General features: G+C 40.4%; 1 protein-coding gene across 3 annotated transcripts in view; it reads left to right on the top strand.

Annotated features, from left to right (window-relative positions):
* The window catches only part of Papss (PAPS synthetase), a 258,890-nt gene that overhangs the window by 130,239 nt on the left and 107,854 nt on the right, over positions 1-20,797 (top strand). Inside the window, exon 2 of one of the 3 annotated variants that reach the window (XM_067135681.2) lies at positions 14,176-14,205. The exons of the other annotated variants lie outside the window; for them this stretch is intronic. Coding sequence (XP_066991782.1) covers positions 14,176-14,205 — 30 coding nt within the window. The remainder of the gene's footprint in view (positions 1-14,175; positions 14,206-20,797) is intronic. 3 annotated transcript variants of the gene reach the window in all.

Raw genomic sequence — 20,797 nt, 5'->3', positions numbered from 1 at the left:
ATAGTTAATTGTTGGATTTTATTTCAGAACTAGGAAGCCTACTGGCTTTGCCTTCCCTCATTATTTACTTGACTGTTGTGCACAATTACCTACTCATCTAATGTTTACATTGATGAATATTTCTCGCGTCACCGAAGATGGCCACGTTACTGACGCGTTGCTTCTACGTATGACTGACTCGCTTATACTGATCTGAGATGCAATAAATTTCGTACCGAAGGCTATAATATTCCTTCAGTTTCTTCCACTATAAAGTGAATGAAATCGAATTCAAATGTAGCAAAGCTAATACAAAGAGATCACATTTGAAATGCAACATGGTTTACTAGAACATTTTTTCTTCCGTTTTTCTTGGTCGATAATACAGGATAATTCAAACGACGATAGGAATACTACCAATCGGATAAACGATATCTGGGCGAAGTGTCGGGCAGCAATAGGAGTTATGTTCAATAAGAAGGTACCACTCCACCAGAAGGGTAAAAATGTTGGCACTGCTGTCCGTCCTGCAATTCTGTATGGCTGGGAATATTGAGCTACAAAGGAAACGGGCGAACAGAACTCCTTGTGGCCAAGATGGACCATCCGAAAATATCTGAGAGTAACACCAATCTCAGAGAAACTGAGTGAACACCTTTAAGATAGTTCGGTCACCTTCGCGATGACAAAAGGAATATGTGGCTCATAGAAGGGAGGCGCTTATAGTAGATGGCCAACCAGCCCTAGGATGACCCAAAAGAAGATGGAGAGCCGGTTTTAAAAGGACCTGGTAATACCAGTGCTGACGTGAATAGTCCAGGATTGAAGCTACTTCAGGAGGGTGACCATAAAAGCCGACCCCGCCTGTGTATGAAAAGGCGATGTTGAATAAGAAGTTGATCAAATCGTCCTTACATCCCTAATGATCAAACTCGGTAAGTTTCGAGCTTCTTGCCGTACAGGAACGAAGGATGTGGTGACTCAAGATATCGTATTTTTTTCATTTGCTTTGTCTCACCAACACAGGTCTTATGGCGACGATGGGACAGGAAAGGGCTAGGAGTGGGTAGAAAGCAACCGTAGCTTTAAGTAAAGTGCAGTCCCAGCATTTTACTAGTGTGAAAATGGGGAACCGCTGAAAGCCATCTTCAGGGCTGCCGACAGTGGGGTTAGAACCGACTGTCTCCCGAATGCAAGCTCACAGCTATGTGACCTAAACAGCACAGCCACTCGCTCAGTACGGTATATCGTTTCCGTAAGACAGAGGAAACGTATATGAAAGTAGCTGGTTGGAGCAAATGCAATCATCCGCAAAGTCTGTTACCGTTTGCCAAATGTCGAGAATTCGTTGGGAACCGTTGATGACAGCGACGGAGCGCCCTACTGTGCGGAATACAGATGTCACGTCAAGAAATCAGCGGCCTCGCAAACAGGTCTGGTGAGTACGGAGGGTGTTCCAAGACTTCCCAATGTCAATCTGATCTCGAGGAATGGACGGCGGTGCAAATCCGTAGCCTCATTCCGACCCGCACGAAATACCTTGACCCATCGTGCAACCGTCCTATACGGTAATGCATTCTTGCCACAGGCTTCACGTAATCGATGACATTCTGATGCATTTTGGCCATGGGCAACCTCGATTTTAACGTGCTTTAGAGCGGACAAATCGACACTCTTCACTTCAAAGCCACACAGTAACAACACTCCCAACGAGATGCCCGTCAAATACACACTACACATCGACAACAGCGCCACCTGACCGCTCCCATACCCTGTTTGCGCATGTCCGATCTTCTGCCAGTGTCTGGACTACGTTGCCACTATTTTATTTACATCCCTCGTATGTCCCGAGAATCTACCGTAACATTCCGCATGTATCAGTAGTAGTTCACATCTCCAGTTTGGTTTAGAAACCCTTCTAGCTTCCCATTATAGGGTAATTTGTAATCATTAGATGAATACGGACGGTAAGATCCCAGATATTTTCTCAGGTGACAAAACATTTCGTCTGTTTTTTTCTTCTGAGATTCCATGCGACTGTGTTGGCTGTGAGAGTAAATTTCAAGTATTCAGACAGTTCTCAAAGAATTTCACCTTATTTTCTTGACACGGCATGAGCCCAAAAGTCTATATCATGTGTATAAGTGCGGGCCGTGAAAGCATCAATGGCTTCAAGTATTCAGGTTAATACTTGCGTATTGCGATAGAAGTGATTTTTTTTTTCATACTGACCCGAATTTCATACTTTTACGTTGTACAAAATAAAGTGGAAAGTAGAACTTCACTTTACTGTAATTACCGCACTTAGCGTGTACCAACATAAAAACGCACTCTCAGAAGCCTTTTTTTTTTCAATAAACGTAAAGCAGTTGCTTGGTTACCAGATAGCTACGCTGCGTCGAGTGGGCTTAATATCTTCGTTCAATAGTTTTACGTTCATTATTTTCCAAGAACAAAATTGCTCATATTCCTAAAAAAAAAAAAAAAAAAAAAAAAAAGGACCAAAGCTCAGAGGTGTAGAACAAGACTAGTCTTTGCTGATGACATGGCACTAGTCGTAAAAGACATCCCTTATGCACAAAAACAACTTAAAATACTGCAAGAACAAGCGGCGAAAATCGGACAGCAAATTTCTTTTAAAAGTAAAATGTCCACGACAGACATCAAAACATCTACAAAATAAAGTGGAAAGTAGAACTTACTATCGGCAACAAGAAAATATCCCCTGTGAAAGAATTTAAATATCTACCTTGGTGAATGGATCACAGAATCACTATTCCAGAAAATAGGAAACTGCTTTTCAGTAAACAAAAAATCTATCTATCTTGGAACTGTGAAATCCGACGCTACACAACAGTGATAAGACCAGAAGCACTCTGCGCATGAGACACAATATCCCAAAGCACTAAAGGAGCAGTTAGAAATTAAGGAACGCAAAATTATGAAAAAAAATGGTATCAAGAAACAGAATCAATACGTTACCCTCCACCCAGTGCAGAAATCGATGAAATCCGTAATCACTGATTCAATGCGCATGCAAAGAATCCAATTCCTCGGACACCTATGTAGAATGGATCCAAACAGACTATCAAAATCCACACAGTCCTGAGAAACAAGACTGCTAGACTGATTGGTTTAAAAAAACAGAAAAAAGACCTTCAAGAATTTGGATCGCTAAACCTACAGGACCGAGATGCAATCAGGGAAATGGCATTGCTCGTTAAACGGAAGAAAGTGTTTCACGTATTTTCGAAATCTTAACTTTGTAAAGTAAATAACCGTTTTATTTCGTTCCATCGCACTACGTTCGTGTTCCCTTGCTATATTTCTTGTGAATATTTTAAGTTTATGACGGCAGTGTTATCGTTCACGGAAGTTACTGAAGGCAACAAAGGGAAAAGTAATGAGTGGGATCAATATCAGAGTGGATCACAGGTTTGGAAATGAACGCGAGTGTTGCCTCAGTTAGAGCTTTTTCTGGAAGGTCTCAAAGACGGTACCCGATGCAGACATGGCTGCCCGAAGAGAGAAAAGCTAGGGCACGTGTTGGGACAATGTGACCGTAGAATGGTCCTGCGCAATACCCCCCGTAATATTATACGATCTAAGATTACTGCAGCTCTAAAAACTAAAGGTTGAGAAATTGTTGAGGATTACTTCTGTGCTGCTGGCAAAGGATCAGTACGACGTGTTGACAGTCTAGCCTACAGTATCAAAACAATTCCCTTTAGACTAGTCAACCATTCCATATTTCAAGAAGTTCAGTCTGGCTAACATCGAAGTGTTGGATATCCTAGTGGGGCGCAGGGAACTATTTCAAAATTCTTTTAGGGTTTTAGGAAGCATTTCGGCATACGATCAGTGTAAAAAGATGACATTATACTAATCTGTACTGAAAGTCATACCAAATCAAGGACCGTTATTTTAGTCTGAGTTAAACTGTATCATGGCTATTCTACACTATTCTTTAACAAACTAATGAATATATACTGGGTCTTACTAGCTGCCTTCGTTGGAAGGCAATATTTCGAAACATAAAAGGGTGTGAACTATGTTGTGTATGATCTCCACTATTCACAGTATTATTGGAGAGCTTTAGGTTTCTCAGAATCGCCACTCCTGGCTCGCATAATGTGACTTCTGTTTTTACGTGGTGGGTTTAGATCATATTATTTGTTTTCAAGCCTTACTTTAGTTTGCAGAGATTTTTAAATTTATTTTGTAACAGTATAATAACTAAGCATAATATCTACTTCAGAAATCGCCGTATGTTGCGAAATTCTTTCTGTCTATGCAGGTGTGAGAGATGAATCATTATTTTGTTTTCGGAAATCGTGTGAATAGTTTTATTTGTAAGCCGATTGCCGCATTCTTGTCGCGTTCAGATCGCATGCAGTCATCTCAGGTGATGGTCCCAGGAGTATCTTGCCACCCCACAGTGTCCCGCTGTTGAGGTACATCTATGTAGTATTCCGAAGAAAAATCGTGTGAGGGTTATGATCAGTTCCTCCTAACCTACAGATTGTATACTATCTGCAGCTTTTCGTTTCGGATTATACACTATTAACGGGGCTTTGTTATTCGTGGGGAAATGTAGTTTTCATAACAACCAACCAGTCGTGCCTGTTACCTGTCCAGGCCCAAGGGTTCTTGGACGCCACTCCTTAGAGTGGAGCTGACTTTGGAAAAAGTCAGCCTGTTTCTGAATTATAGTAGCTTCTCCTGTCCATATTATCAATTTATTGCATATTTAAAAAAAGTAGGAAAAGTTTATCGCTTGTATGAGTAGAGTTGATATGTTCATTAAAAATGGAATGTTTGGTGATGGTAGGGTGATTATTTTTAAAAGGAAGTACAATTGGCAACTATCCTCTCTTAACACTAATTAGGGACAAACAAAATCGAAGAGTTCAACCCTTCTAAGAAAGAGGGTATCTGCAAAAGAAAGGGAATGACCGCGAAGGGTGTGAAAATGAAAGACTCCCTAGGCTTCTCAAACCTAACACTATCGGGATCGGAAGAGAACTCGAGTTGACGAGTGGGATATAAAAGATGACAGCAGGAGCTTGGTACAAGAAATGCTTAGGATCAGCTGGAAGTCCCGTACTTGTCAACCCACATTCCTAAGTTTAAAGCCCATAGGAGGTTCCTCTTTTAGTCGCCTATTGCGACAGGTAGAGGATACCGTGGATAATTTTGCTTTTTACCGCTCTCACCCACAGGGTAAACATATGTTTCCCAGTTGTAAAGTTTTTAGCTGGTTTGCACTCCACTATGTTACAGTAGTGGCATCCAGCGATTACTCTATACATTTGCCACAGAACATAAGTAGGGACGATACTCTTCGGAGTGAGGGCGTGAAAAGAATGGAGCACAGATTAAAATGCGAGGTTCCATTTTCTTTTTCATCTTACAGTCTCTACAGAATGATCTAGTAGATGTATGTAGCTCTAAGAAAGACTAGTGCACACTCAATATTCTTCTGAAGTGAACGTGTTACTTTCTTTACCTTGAAGTTTGTGGCAGTATTTTATATTCAGACCGATAACATCCGGTAACAATGTAAACCACATGCACGTAGCATACAACACTTCTTTCTTTGTCCCGCAAGGTCAGGTGATGCAAGTATACTGACTTGATAAATGATTGTGGTGGTTGTTGGTCGGCAGATCAAAATACGCCCGAATTCCAAAGCGAAGCAACGAATTGCGAGATATTTCGGGCACACTGTCAGGAAGGACGGAATTGAAAATCGTATACTGCAAGGGATGGTTGAAGGCTAGAGAGACTGTCGAAGACCTCCAACAATATTATCGACTAGATTAAACACACTGTAAATGCTCCGTTACACCAGTGCATGAAAATGACGGAAAAGAGAACTTTATGGTACAACATTACCATTAAAAATAGTCCAAATTTTACGATACTCGAATAGGAGAAGAACGAGAAGAAGTTGGTCGATGATTAATGTAAAAGGGCTTGGGACATCATGGTCCACATCCCTGTGTTCTTTGGTATGATGTTAGTCTATTCTATATGGAGGTGGTATTGCTGTGCTTATAGTTATTAAAGATTGTGATTTTTGGCGTTTTGAAATTAGAAATTTAGTATTTGAATTTGTACTTTTAACATGTTGTAGAGTTTACACATTTTAATTTAGCGTTTTGAAGAAAAATTTGAATTAATTCTGAATGATATTTCAGTAAATATAATTTAATTGTAAGCAATAGGAGAATATGCATGACAGAATAAAATCCTTGAACAGTTCCACTGGTTCGTGAACATAAATGACGTCAATTTTGTATACCGGTACCTTCTTTTTAATATTCTGATTTTGCATCAATATAATTGCCCTCGGACACTCTCGGCACTGAAAGTCATACATCATTTCATTTCAGCAATGTATTTTTTCTATATTATGCTTTGGCCTATATCAGTTTAAAATAAATGAACAAATTTATCATACCGAATGCATTTCTATTTTGCTATTAACTATATGCAAATGCGATTTCAAATTAATATTATCAATTTCCACATAATATGCCAGCTACACCATTCACTGTACGCCGAGCGTCTCAAGGAACTCATTGACCTCTCTGGCTCAGTGGGTACAAGCATTATCCACTAGATACTTGTCTTTAGTAGTGGCAGAGTTAGGACTCGCGATCCTCTCTTGCCGGACCCTCTGACCCGAAAGCCTCAACGTTAACCATTCAGGATGAAGCCAGAATTTCTACAGCTAATTACTTAGCTATTTAAACTGTAAATGATCGCCTGAATAATGTAAAATAGAGATTTTACTGCATTTGGAAGTGACATTTTTTATTGACCTCAACCCCCTGTGGGTGGGAGAGACAGACGAAGAATACACCCACGGTATCCCCTGCCTGTCGTAAGAGGGACTAAAAGGGGTGACCTTGGCGTGGACATGGATTGCGGTTTGGTATCATGTGTTGGACCCCCTGTGGATAGGAGGGGCTGAATATTTTTACAGGTAATCCCTGCCTGTCGTAGAAGGCGACTAAAAAGATCATGTGGCCATGCGTACTGCTCGGAGATGGGCTTTTTACGAGTGCGATTACGCTCGAAATCCCGATCGTGACCTCGGGAAGCCTTCGGGTGGGAGCGCCATGTACCCATGCAGTAGTATCCGCCCGACAACACAGGTCCCCGCACAGCCGAATTTCAGGACATATTATTGTATTTTATTTTATTTTGTCTCTATATTTATTACTCTGTACACGCTATAGGGTACATGTTGTTGCGGGTGATTGGAGGGAGTCCTAGTGCTCATTGCCTCAAGTCATTTCGCATTAGGCATCGTGTTAACATCGGACCCCGGGCAATATCGGCTACGACCAGGTGGGTATTGCTTTGGTTGTTGATTTCGGGCATGGGGTAGAAACACTTCCGCCTGCCACGGGTAATCTAAGATTTGATTCCCTAAGAGGGCAACCCCCTGGGAACAAGCGCAGCGAATTAAGTTTGGGTTCCAGCTTCGGTAGGTTCCTGGTTGCTACCATAACCGATGGGCAAAGATTTCAAGCTAGTTAAATGGCGAATTTGAGGATCTTAAGAAAATGCGCAATGGTGGTTTGCTTCTTAAGACGAACACTGCGCTCCAAGCAGATCGGTTTCTTAAGTGCGACCACGTTGGCGAAATCCCCGTCAAAGTGGAAGAGCACAAAACTTTGAATCTGATTCGTGGAGTTTTGACTTTATAGATCAGCTCCCACCTCCATTCCTTTTTATTGGGTGATTTTATCGGCCCCAATCCATTATGGGACTCTGCAATGCCTTGCCCCAGAGGAAGGGAATTGGAGAGATGAATACGAGAGTGGGATTTATGCATTTTGAATACAGGAGAAGCAACGTATTTTAGCGCGGCGTACGGCACTTAGTCGCGCAGTGACGTTAGCCTCTGCAGCTGAGCGCTCGTTCCTCTTATTCGATGGAATATACATGATAATCTGTGTGAGAGTGTCTATTTCCCTATTATTCTTTGTTGAAACATAAATCCATCGAGATTTCTCCCCGATGGATTTTCACGAAACTTTGTGGAAATGTCACGTACATAAAAGTAGAGATATCACGAACATTTCTTTCATATACAATTAATATTTCCAGAATATTTTTTGATATTAATAATTCAATTTCTTCATGAAATGTAATTAACATCTTAATGTAAATTCGTAATTACGTAGATGATACTTCTCTTAAAAGCTGTACGTATCGATTTGTCTGTGCATAATTTATATAAGGAGATATATCGTACTAAAGTTTGTAATTTTTACGTTCTAAAATTTTGGACTTAAAAATCCCTCCCAGGTTTCTTAATATAGCTGTGATACATATACCATACAAATTTTGTTACATTTAGCAGAATATTATGGGAGAAAATGGGATTTAAATGTAAAATTACAATTGGCAAACAAAGCATTATTACAGTGATAAATTGTTTGAATTCAGCGGAATAACTTCGTGACAAGGAAAAAACTCAATCATTTCAATTTCAGTCATTAAAAAATTTAACCAGAATGACCAAAATATCGATTTTTACCTCCGGAGTTTCGCCTTAAACGTGGCGATTAGCCAAAGTATTTAATGATACGAATAACCGGAGCGTAGGCGACGATATAACTTATATAACACAAGTTATTCTTGCTGCTGCTGTTGAGGAGTCCATTCCATTCTTTTCTGGAACTTCTCGGCGGAAGCTCGTTCCCTCTTGGAACGAAGAAATTGCAGCCGTTATAAGAGGACGACATTGCGCTCATAAACGGTACCGTAGGCAGCCTACTATGGCCAACTTGGTAACATTAAAAAAGAAACTCCGCTCTAAGGCGCGAGTTCTTATTCGACAGAGTAAGAAAATTTCCTGGGAAAGGTATGTGTCGTTTATGACGTCATATACACACTCATCTCAAGTGTGGACTCAATTTCGACGTATTTTCCGGAGTACAAGGACCATCCTCAGTACCGGGAATTTCCGTTGCATGCCGCATCGTAACAACATGCACCCTCGGTTGCTAACCATCTTGCATGCCATTTTGCAGAAGTATCCGGTTGCGAGAATTACCATCGTGATTTCCTATCTCTGAAGCGGGAAGCAAACAGTCATCATCTTAGTTTTGCCACTCAAGCTACAGAGGACTGTAACGTGCCCTTTACGGAGTGGGAACTCCGCAGCGCTTTGGCGCTTTGTAAGGACACGTCTCCCGGATCAGATAATGTCCATAACCAGATGTTGAAACATCTGTGTGAGAATAGTCTTTTCTATCTCCTTGGGGTGTTCAACCGATTCTGGATAAAGGGTGAGTTTCCGTCACAGTGGCAAGAGGGTATAGTAATTCCTCTCCTCAAGCCTGACAAAAATCCTAAATATTTAGAAAATTACAGACCTATTTGCCTAACTAACTGTCTGTATAAGCTGTTTGAGATGACGGTGAATCGCCGAATAGTGTGGTGCCTAGAGTAAAGGGGACTTTTGTCCGAATGCCGGTGTGGTTCTCGAGCCGTTCACTGGGCTAATGACCACTTGGTACGCCTGGAGAGTTCTATCCAGGACGCTTTTCTCCGAAAACAGCATTTGGTGGCTGTTTTCTTTGACTTAGGAAAGGCCTATGACACCACATAGCGATACGGCACCCTATCATTCCTGCATCAATGGCATTTCCGAGGTAACTTGCCGGTAGTTATTCCGAATTTTTTGTCCCTCCGTTTATTCCGTGTCCGAATAGGGAGAGTATATTCGCAATACCACGTTCAGGAAACAGTCTGTTCGCGATTGCCATAAACGGTATTGTCGCTGCTGCTGGTTGAGCAGTAATATCGCCGCTATATGTAGACGATTTTTCGCTGCATTATAGCTCGCAAAATATGGCCTTCGCCGAGCGACAATTGCAGCAAGCAATTAGGAAAGTGGAACAGTGGACCTTAGATCATAGGTTTCGGTTTTCAACCGCAAAGAGCTCTGTTGTGCACTTTTGCCGGAAGCGCACTCTTCACTTTCATCCTGAGCTTTATTCAGGGAATGTCGCGGCCCCCGTAGTTGACACCGATTTCTTGGGCTCCTTTTCGATAGCAAATTATCGTGGGAGCCACACGTGCGGCAGTTAAAAACGAAATACGCTAAGAAGCTTAAGCCGGAAGCGCACTCTTCACTCTCATCCTGAGCTTTATTCAGGGAATGTCGCGGCCCCCGTAGTTAACACTTACCGATTTCTTGGGCTCCTTTTCGATAGCAAATTATCGTGGGAGCCACACGTGCGGCAGTTAAAAGCGAAATACGCTAAGAAGCTTAACATCTGGAAGTTTCTTAGCGGCACTACTTGGGGGGCAGATCGCACGGTGCTCCTACGATTTTATAGGGCACATATTTTTATCCAGATTAGGCTACAGCAGTGCAGCATGTGGATCAGCAAGGAAAAGCGTCCTAGCCAAACTGAATAGCATTCACCACAGCGGAGCTAGGTTGGCAACGAGAGCTTTTCGTACAAGCTCCATTGCTAGCCTGTTCGCTGAAACTGGTGTGCCGCCTTTACACCTTAGGCGCCAGCAAATACTTCTGTCCTATGCTGCAAATTTGCGACACATGCCTCTTCACCCAAGCTATCCTTGCGTATTCCACAATGGAAACCGCCGGCTGTACGCTGCTTACCCTCTAGCAACGCAGCCGGTTGGAATACGCTTTGATAGCAGTCACAGATTATTTACCGTACCTTCCGTTCCATGTCTTGTCAGACGACCAAGTAGGGCACCTCCTTGGATAGTACAACGGCATGAAATCATTCTAGATTTACACACCGGTACGAAGGAAAACACGGACCCCTCTATTTATCGGAGACTCTTCCTATCCGTTGTTGGCCGGTACCCTGATTCTGTCGTTTCACGTATGGTTCGAGGGCAGAAGCGGGAGTAGGCTGTGCGTTCTTTGCTGACAATGACAGGTTTCTTTTTCCTCTACCGAAAATCTGTAGTTTGTACACAGCAGAGCTCTCTGCCATCTGTGAAGCTCTGCGGTACACACTATCCGATGAGCGCCGACACTTTCTACTGTGTACCGACTCCTTGAGCGCGCTACAATTTGTAGATGCATGTTTCCCTCAGCACCCTCTGGTGCAGTGGATCCAGGACCTGCTGGCCGGGTGTTTGGATGCCGGCAACAGAATTACGTTTATTTGGCTCCCGAACCACATTGGTGTAGAGGGGAAACTAGTTAGCTGATAAGGTTGCCAAGGAGGCTATTACCTTGCCATCGTTGCCTTACGGGGTTCCAGCCAGGCCACCCCTCTCCCAAATAAGCTGAGAGCGATAAAAGGAACTACGAACGTATGGAAGACTTCGCTTCGGGCTTCTCGGAGAGCAGTGGTATTATGTCGGTCTTCGGATTGACCATGGCATAGTAACGCACTCCTACCTACTGGAGGGTGAACGCCCCCCCCCCCCCGGTTTGTACTTGCTGCGGTCATCAAACACACCCTTACGGAGTGCGTGGACCTGGCCGATCTGCGCCGTAGTCTACAACTCCCGAGGCCATTTCCCTCATCCTACGAGATGACGTGCAGTCAGCAGACCTCGTCGTCCATTTTATGAGGGATAGCGGTCTTTTTTTATCTTGTTTAAAAGTGTATTTATATTAGTGTATTTTTGTTAAATACACTTTTAATCCATTGATTCTATTTTAGTTCGTGTTTGCGTATTTTAATGTGTTATTTTAACTCTAACTTGAATGATATATTTCTCCGTACTTCAAGGCAATGCCTTATTCCATTGTAACCTGTATTTTCAATAATTTCATTAGAAAACAAGGCATTGCGAATTAGATCCACTGCTTGCTTTAATTTCATAATCATTTTTCATCATCATTTATTTTAAATTCTAGTCAGTGGATATATTTTTAAAATGTTATCATGTCCTTTTGTTCCATCTCGTACCATTAGGGGCCGATGACGTAGCTGTTAGGCCCCTTTAAACAACAAACAGCTGAAACTATAATGAAGTCGATCGCATCCTGCGAGATTGAGAGTACATTCTCGATTTAGAAAAATATCCCGACTGAAATGAGGCATAAATTTACCCCAGACAATCTTGAAAAATACACAGTGGTCAAATACGCAGTGCCGAGCAACGAGATATATCGAAGCAAAACTAAAATAAAATGAAATTTGAAAAAGGTCAAAAAGAAAGTTTTATACGCCTGAATAAGCTTTTATCCTTTTATCCCAAGCGGTCAAAATTAGCATTTATACACACTAACAAATGCCTTTATGCCGTCCTAATTTTACTCTTCATATTTAACAATTACTGGATCAAACAGGCATTTTAGGACATATCCTCAGCCTAGTTATCAGTGAGCTTGTGGCCTGTGCTCATTGTGCCATTCCTGTTACTAAAGACTGACGAATACAAGTTGTAGAAGACGTGCTTTATCTTTGCATTTTTGTGATGAGAGCACTGGCGTAATCTCCGCCGCTAAAAAAGTATTGAAGACTTATCAATCATACTGCACTCCGTTTGAATAAACAAAGAACTCTGTATTTATCAAGAGATCCCATGTGTCAGCTCGTGAATAGTTGCTGTACATGTTGCCAAATTAAGAAAAATAATTTCAGGAGAATTAGTGATCATTTACGTCCCGTAAATATTAACTGTGGCATACGGTGCCCTTTAGCTTCATGTATACAAGTTTTTGTAAGCAGACTAAACGTCTACGTAATACTTTATCGACAGCTAATTCAGCGTTTTTGAAATGTTGTGATGGAGTTAAATGGCAAATTACTCGATCCACCGTCTGATATGTGACTAGTTTGCAAAATTTTCGTTCCTGTTTGCATCTCTTTAATTAATTAATTAATTATTTTATTTTATTTATTTATTTACCATAAACCTTTACAGTACCTATGGAAGGTCAGGTGAAAAGGACAGGCCCCCTACACGTAGTGCGACCTGACCTGGGGCTGTTATTTATTTATTTATTTATTTATTTATTTATTTATTTATTTATTTATTTATTTATTATTTATTATTTATTTATTTATTTATTTATTTATTTATTTATTTATTTATTTATTTATTTATTTATTTATTTATTTATTTATTGTGTCGGGACATTTTATCTAATGCCATCTTAGTTCGACAGTGTATCGTTGCGTATCTTCGTTCTTACCGTCATATTTACCACTATCAGTGTGACACGTTTGTAGGACTTGATGGTGAATGTCGTTTAAAACAGCAAGAGTGTCATCAACTCCATTGCTGTATGTGTATGCGGTTCGATTCTCAACTTCAAGACCTTAAATGGGAGGTTTTCCTCATTTTCCCATTTTCACGCCTGCAAATGGTAACAGTCTGAAAAATTCCGATACATCTTCCCCATTTTTAATATGGAACTTGAGTGGATATACATTTATGTATTTACTAAACGACACATAAGTAATACTGGTGCATTGAAATCACGTTCGAGTTAGCTTTTGTTAACGATATAAAGAGTAAAAGCCTGAATGCATGCAATAATATCATGGAGCATTGTAGGGTACTGTTGTAACCATTTGCTATAACTGAAACTGTAAATATATCACGCTGGTTATTTGTGAAAGCTCTTTCTGGGAGTATTCAAATCTAAACTATTTCGAATAGAGGAAGTTGAAAAGCCAATCCTTTGTGCTCCACAAAATGATTCAAAACCCACTATTAATTAAGTTTTTTTTTTTTCAGAAGGCAAACTAAATCTGTGAAATTTCTTCTAGTAGCGTGTTTTATTGTATGTCCTCTCGAAGAGTTTACCTGTCCTTAGTCCTTCTGAACCTACAAACTTACTAGTCCTGGATTGCATAAATAAGTCTCCTGTACTATCGTTCTATAGAGTTTTTATAAAATTCCCATTGTATTTAACCAAACTGTCTTTAAATAAAATCTTAATTGATGGTTATTACTTCCAGTAACAATCTTTCATCATCTTAATGTGAGTTTGAATGTTTTTACTATTGGAATATCTTATACTTTTACATACTTCTCTAACGTAATATTTTCAAAGGGCAATATAAAATGTGTTTTAAAACATAGTGTTAAATTAGAATGAATTACTGTTGCAATGCATATTTGAGTTTCATTCAAATGAAATGATAATTTGTTGAAACATCTTGGAAGCTGTGATAAATGCCATGACAAGGATATATATTGCATTTTCTCTTTTAGGGACTATATGCTTCATCCACATCGGCATGGGTAAGCTGGGTGCTGAATGTTGCGTGCTATTGCTTTGTAGCATTTTAATCCTTATTCTTGAGTTAACTCCAAAAAATCATGTGCCAAAAAGTGCATGATATTCGTTTAGAATGAATAATCCGTTTGCTAGGCATGCTTTTCTTTGCTTTAAATCGTGCATGTCTAATGGCATTGGTTTTAATATGTGGTTGTAGAAAAATAGATCTGAGATTCTTTTTTTTTTTTTGCTAGGGGCTTTACGTCGCACCGACACAGATAGGTCTTATGGCGACGATGCGATAGGAAAGGCCTAGGAGTTGGAAAGAAGCGGCCCTGGCCTTAATTAAGGTACAGCCCCGGCATTTGCCTGGTGTGAAAATGGGAAACCACGGAAAACCATCTTCAGGGCTGCCGATAGCGGGATTCGAACCTGCTATCTCCCGGATGCAAGATTCCTTTTTTCACATGATTCGTGATGTTAATATAACGAAAAACATTGTGGGTTATGTTACCAACCACTACAAATAATTCTAGACCGAGCGAGTGGCTGCGTGGTTTGGGTCAAGTAGCTGTCAACTAGCATTCGGGAGATGTGGGTTCAAGGCCCACTGTCGGAAGCCCTGAAGATATTTCTTTGTGGTTTCCCATTTTCACACCAGGCAATTGCTGGAACAGTACCTTAATTTAAGGCCACGGTCGCTTCCTTCCCACTCCTAGTTCTCTCCTATCCTATCGTCGCCGTAAGACCTATTTGTGTGGGAGTGACGTAAAAAAATTGTAAATGTATAATCCTAGGTAGTTTTAAAAGTGGAATGGGTGCATTTAGTGCGTCTACGTGTTGTTAAAGTAAACAAAGCCATGCGTTTAACTCCAAGATTTCGCAACTTATGAGTGTGAAGAGAGTAATAATCACGAACTGATTACTGGGTCTTAAAACACATACACCGAACAGGCTCCCATTTTGTTCTTTCTTATCTGCTCTTTGGTCTAATGTCTATGGAGTAATCTTCAGATCTCTGTCTTCCAAGTAATAACAATAGTAACCATATGACCTCAGCTGCTGTGTTCTGGTATTTTGATTTGACGCCATTTTGGCTACCTGTACGTCAGTACCGACGTTCTGTTTTTACTCTACCAGGTGGTAGAGAAACTAAAACTCTATTTGACGACCTTTTGCTGAATTTCATTTTGCTTTGTAAACAGTCGTTGACGTGACGAACTTCTTTTTTCACCATTCACAATTTCGCCTACCGCCCCCAGATTTGAAGCCACGATCTGGGAATCCGAAGGCCGCCACTCTGTACTACTAATCCTCGGAAACTTTGTCCAAGTGATTGTAAGTAAGCCTACTCTGAAATAGACAGTTCCCAGACCTGAGGTTAGAAGGAATGTTGTCTAAGTGCCTGACATTAGTGTAATATTGAATAAGATGGGAAGTTCAACTCTAAACAATGTTTATTGTACAAAATTTAGTTGCTCATAGTAACTATACATGTTTAATTCTTGATAATAAACCGTTTTGCGCATAAGCACATTGGATGAATGGGAGTTCTAATGTGTATACAATTTAAAAAAAACACAATCTGATTTTACAGCTTCTTTAAGGAATATAGGCACTTGTTAGTTAAGTAATGTTTTAATGTTGTTTGAAAATGTTTATCATTCAGACTCTTGATATACTTAGGCAGTTTACTCTAGAGTAACATACCCTCCACGTATGGGCTTATGGTTCATCGTTTTAGTGTGGCTGAAACTCATGTGATAATCATTTATTTTTCTTATGTTATAATTGTGAATCTCACTGTTCCTAGTAGTCAAAGTTTTATTGTGTTTATTGTATTTTTTGCTAGTGGCTTTACGTCGCACCGACACAGATAGCTCTTATAGCGACGATGGGATAGGAAAGGCCTAGGAGTTGGAAGGAAGCGGCCGTGGCCTTAATTTAGGTACAGCCTGGTGTGAAAATGGGAAACCACGGAAAACCATCTTCAGGGCTGCCGACAGTGGGATTCGAACCCACTAGCTCCCGGATGCAAGCTCTTAGCCGCACGCCCCTAACCGCACGGGCAATTCGCCCGGTTTATTGTGTTTAATGAGTACATATATGTACATTAGATGTCTACCGAACAAAGTGTCATAATATTAGTTTTGAAATAATTTGTGCACGTAGTTCAATTCAAAATATGAAAATGATTCTTTAGACTTTTCTCTTGTATAATGAGTCGTCTTTCAAAATATTCATTTGCCACGAAATCCTAGGCAACTATCCTATAGCTCAATCCCGTATAATGAGGAGTCTTTCAAAATATTCATTTGCCTCGAAATCCTAGGCAACTGTCCTATAGCTCAAGTGAGGATATGTTACTCCAGGTACACTTTCATTAAAACATCTTTTTAAAATTGCGTACGTAGTAAAAATATTCCAAAAGTTAATTTCTTTATCAAAACTCATAAACATATATAATAATGTTATTGATTTTACGTCTCACTAACTACTTTAACGGTTTTCGGAGACGCTGAGGTGACGAAATTTAACGTGCCAGTAAATCTACCGATACGAGGCTGACGTATTTGAGCACCTTCAGATACCACCGGACTGAGCCAGGATCGAACCTGCCAAGTTGGGCCTCAGAAGGCCAGCGCTCTATCGTGCGAGGTACTTAACCCGGCATAAACATATGTAATTGGCGGTTTGGACAGTTAATATTAGTACAGCAAACACTGATTACAGCTGAACTGTTTGTCTTGTTCAATATTAAACCATTATCTTTCGACCATTTTCGAACATTCCTTGTAAGTGGGTGGGACGTATTATTAATATAGCTAACACATGCCGCAAACAATATTTTTAAATAAAATCTCTAATGATTCTTATGAGTTATGCAAATAAGGTAGATATCTAAATGGTTTGAAGTAAGCTATTTGTTATTTATGAGTTCCCTTAAAAAAGTAAGAACGTAGTACCTCATTGTACAAGGTAATGAGTTGATGTAGTGTACTGTATAATTAACAGTCGCATGCCTGCATGGGTAGAAGTGACCAAAAGCATTGTTTTTTGTAAGACATTATGTGACTTAAGCATTCTTATCTAATCAAAGTTAATTGGTTTTTATATAATAAGCTGATTTCCTGAACTGTTTAATCGCTTAATCAGTTCTTTATATCAGAATATTATCTTATATCGGATATAAAATCAAGAAGCTAAGGTGATTTTTGCACGTTATCGTTTCTGCACGAGGAATGTTTAGTTTTTGCGAAATATTGCATCTTTTTATACGTAAGCTATGCCAGTTTCACTGCTTGTGGTAACGCTTCATTATATGTGTGGCAACACAATCAGTAGATTTCACGATACAAGTTCTGCTCCTTCACATGGCTTATCTGTACTTTGTATTTAAATGGTACTTAATGTATTTACTGCTTGCAGAGCTAAGAAATTGTGAAAAGATTTGCTTAAGCTCTCATGCAAAGTAAAGTGTTGTATTACAATATGTCCTGTCTTGGTTCTACGTTTTGAATGCTGCAACTCAATTCCGTGAAGTCTATTTATTCCTTTTAATTTCACACTCCGTTTTATGCATGCCATCTTACATTCCGTAAGCAAACTAATAAACGTATTTTATGTGGTTCGATTCCAAACTACAGCGACTTCTGGTGGCTATCAATTATAGCGCCAGATAATCATAGATCTTAACCAGCAATATGGTACGCGAACCTTTTCTTGATCCCTGAGCTCCATAGTGCTGAATGGGAACTTGGGCTGAAGAAAAGGTTCGCGTACTATACATCTTAATTACAGATAAGTATGCAAGTTCCTTGCTCACAGTAAGTATACAATAATGACTTTAGACCCTGAATAAAATTGCACAATAACAATAATTTATTTCCAGTTTCTTTAATACCATTAGAAAAATGCTCCTTATTTTCTCTGCAATACAATACATTACAGTTATATTAGGGGGTTCTACTCTGTTTCTCCCTAGACTGCCATTTGTACTAATGAAATAAGACTGTAGTGTCTATTTGTAAATTCGATTTTTACACAGTTTTGAGAAGGCTGATAGTATACACGATGCGGAGATGGTATCCATCATTTTTGACAGTTCTATCTGTTTGCCTGCCTGTCATTCGATTTGGATTGAATAAACATAAAACATAAACAACATAAAACTTGTCAATATAAGACACACATAAAATTGTCCTGCACTTGGTTTTATCTCAATTCATTAAGTGGGAGCTGAGAATGACATTTTTAATTGAGAATACCGCTTGTCACCTAGAGAAGAGCGAACAGCGAGTCAGCGACTTCCCTCGCAGGCTACCGTTACTGTTGTGGGTTCGGATCCCACTGGTGTCCGATTGGCCATTTTTGTTCTGTACTTAACATCTCTTCAATATGTACTAAATGTACGTAACACGGCCTAATAGGTTGAAAGTCGATTTCGATTACAGTGCGGTCGTGAAAATTCAATATTCATTGACTTAGCCCTCAAAGGGCGACTTGCACGCACTCTACAGTGTGATGGCGGTAGTGTAGCTTAGATCCTTTTCAACAGAACAAAGATGACCTAGGCCACCATAGCTCAATTAGAGCAACCGACGCGATATTGGGAGGTTGTGGGTTCGGATCCCACTGTTATCCGGTTGGCCATTTTAGTTCTGTACTTAACATCTCTTCAACGCGTACTAAATGTATGTAACAAGGCCTACTGTAATATGTTGAAAGTCGATTTCGATCACTATTGGCATCTTGCTAATGATATCGGTCTTGTTTGGCACTTTCTTTTCTTCTGATCGCTGCGTGGAATCCGTAGTCATCCGAAGTATCGTATTCTAGCACCATCCATGTTGTTATGAGACATCAGTTGTGGTGCTGTATAGTAGGGCGTGATAGCTGAATGGCATAATGCCATGCCTCTCACCAAGGCGGCTGTGTTGCGAATCATGGCCATTGCATATGGATTGTTTGAAATGAAAAGACGTCCCTGTGGTTCAGATTCCACGTAAAACTAGAGGCCTCACGGCTATGATCACAATATCAACAGTCACATAAAATTATAAGTGTGCATTTTGTGTTTTTTAAAAATAGTGTACCACTTGGAGGCGCCAGTACTATAGTTCCCCGAACCCGATCGCGGTGTTATATGCCCACTTTAAACAAATTTCTATGGGCTGATGCTTTCCCTACACTCATATTATCTTATTTCTGAAAATATAAAACTTCTGCCGAGCGAGTGGCTGCGTACTTTTGGTCACGGAACTGTTAACAGGTATTCAGGAGATAGCGGGTTCGAACCCCACTGTCGGTAACCCTGAAGATGTTTTCCGTGGTTTCCATTTTCTCACCAGGAAAATGCTGGAGCTGTACCTTAATTAAGGCCACGGTCTCTTCCTTCCCGCTCCTGGCCCTTTCCTATTCCATCGTCACCGTAAGAGCTATCTGTGTCGGTGCGACGTAAAGCAAATTGTAAATTCAACTTCCGTCAACAAGTCAACAGCAACAAACTTGTTCCAACATTACTAAAATTATATTGAACGTATTTTGATACAGTTTCCGTGTTCATTAGTTCGATAAGTGGTCACAAAATTATTTCTCATGCTTGTGAAGCCACAGGCAAATGCTGGTTATTTCTGAACGGTAATTGTTCTTCCATGTTCGGGAAAGGGAATCTTGGGATCAATCCTGTAATGCTGACAGTTGGTATTTTGTCATTAGTTAACATGTGAAACGTAATGACCAAGTCAATCCCCTCGACGGCGAGAGAAATTGACTGAAGAGATCCGTTTGTTAATTCTGTAGTCTGTCTATTCTCTATGCGTATATGTTTTATGAGACAAAATGCATAAACTTTCTGTTTACAATTTTACGGCCACCTTTTGCGTTATGATTAGACGTGTCAGGCACGAATGTTAGGAAATGAACCATTTCTGGTCAGCTTGAATAATGCATATTATTTTATTCTACATTGTATTCGAATATCGAAGTAAATACTGTACATGCAGTAAATGAGATTGTTTTAAAATGGCATGTCTCTTAGCGTTATCCGAGAAACAACATGGGGAAGTTCCCAATACGGTGTTTCCAATGTAAAGTGCATATTACGGATTTGTGATAACGGCAGGCTCACTTGCCTACTGCCTTTCACAATCGAGTTGGGAAGTTTTCATTATAATTGCAGGCGCCATCGGCTACTGCGCGGTCAAAATCGATTTGGGGAGTTTTCGTTACAATGGCAGGCCGCCTTTCCTACTTCCACACAGATTACAGTTGGGGAGTTTTCATTAGGATGGCAGGCAACTTCCCTACTACCAGTCGAAATTGAGTTGTGCAGTTATTATAATGACAGGCCCCTTTTCCTACACCCAGCCAGCTTACTACCAGTCACACCAAGTTGATGAGTTTCCATCAAAATAGCAGGCCACTATGCCTAATGCCAGTCACGTTTCAGTTGGATAAATTTGTTTTTAAGGGCGGGCACCCTTGCCTTCTGCAAGTCAAATCGAGAAGTGAATTATTCATTACAATGGTAGGACTTCCTTACTAATGCCAGTTACACAGGTGTTGGAGAAGGACCCCATTCCTACTGCCAGTCAAAGTCGGTATGGGGAGTAC

Source organism: Anabrus simplex, chromosome 1 (genome assembly GCF_040414725.1).
Source record: "Anabrus simplex isolate iqAnaSimp1 chromosome 1, ASM4041472v1, whole genome shotgun sequence".
Taxonomy (NCBI): domain Eukaryota; kingdom Metazoa; phylum Arthropoda; class Insecta; order Orthoptera; family Tettigoniidae; genus Anabrus; species Anabrus simplex.
The sequence above is the reverse complement of the archived record's forward strand: the minus strand, read 5'-3'. Positions and strand labels throughout refer to the sequence as shown.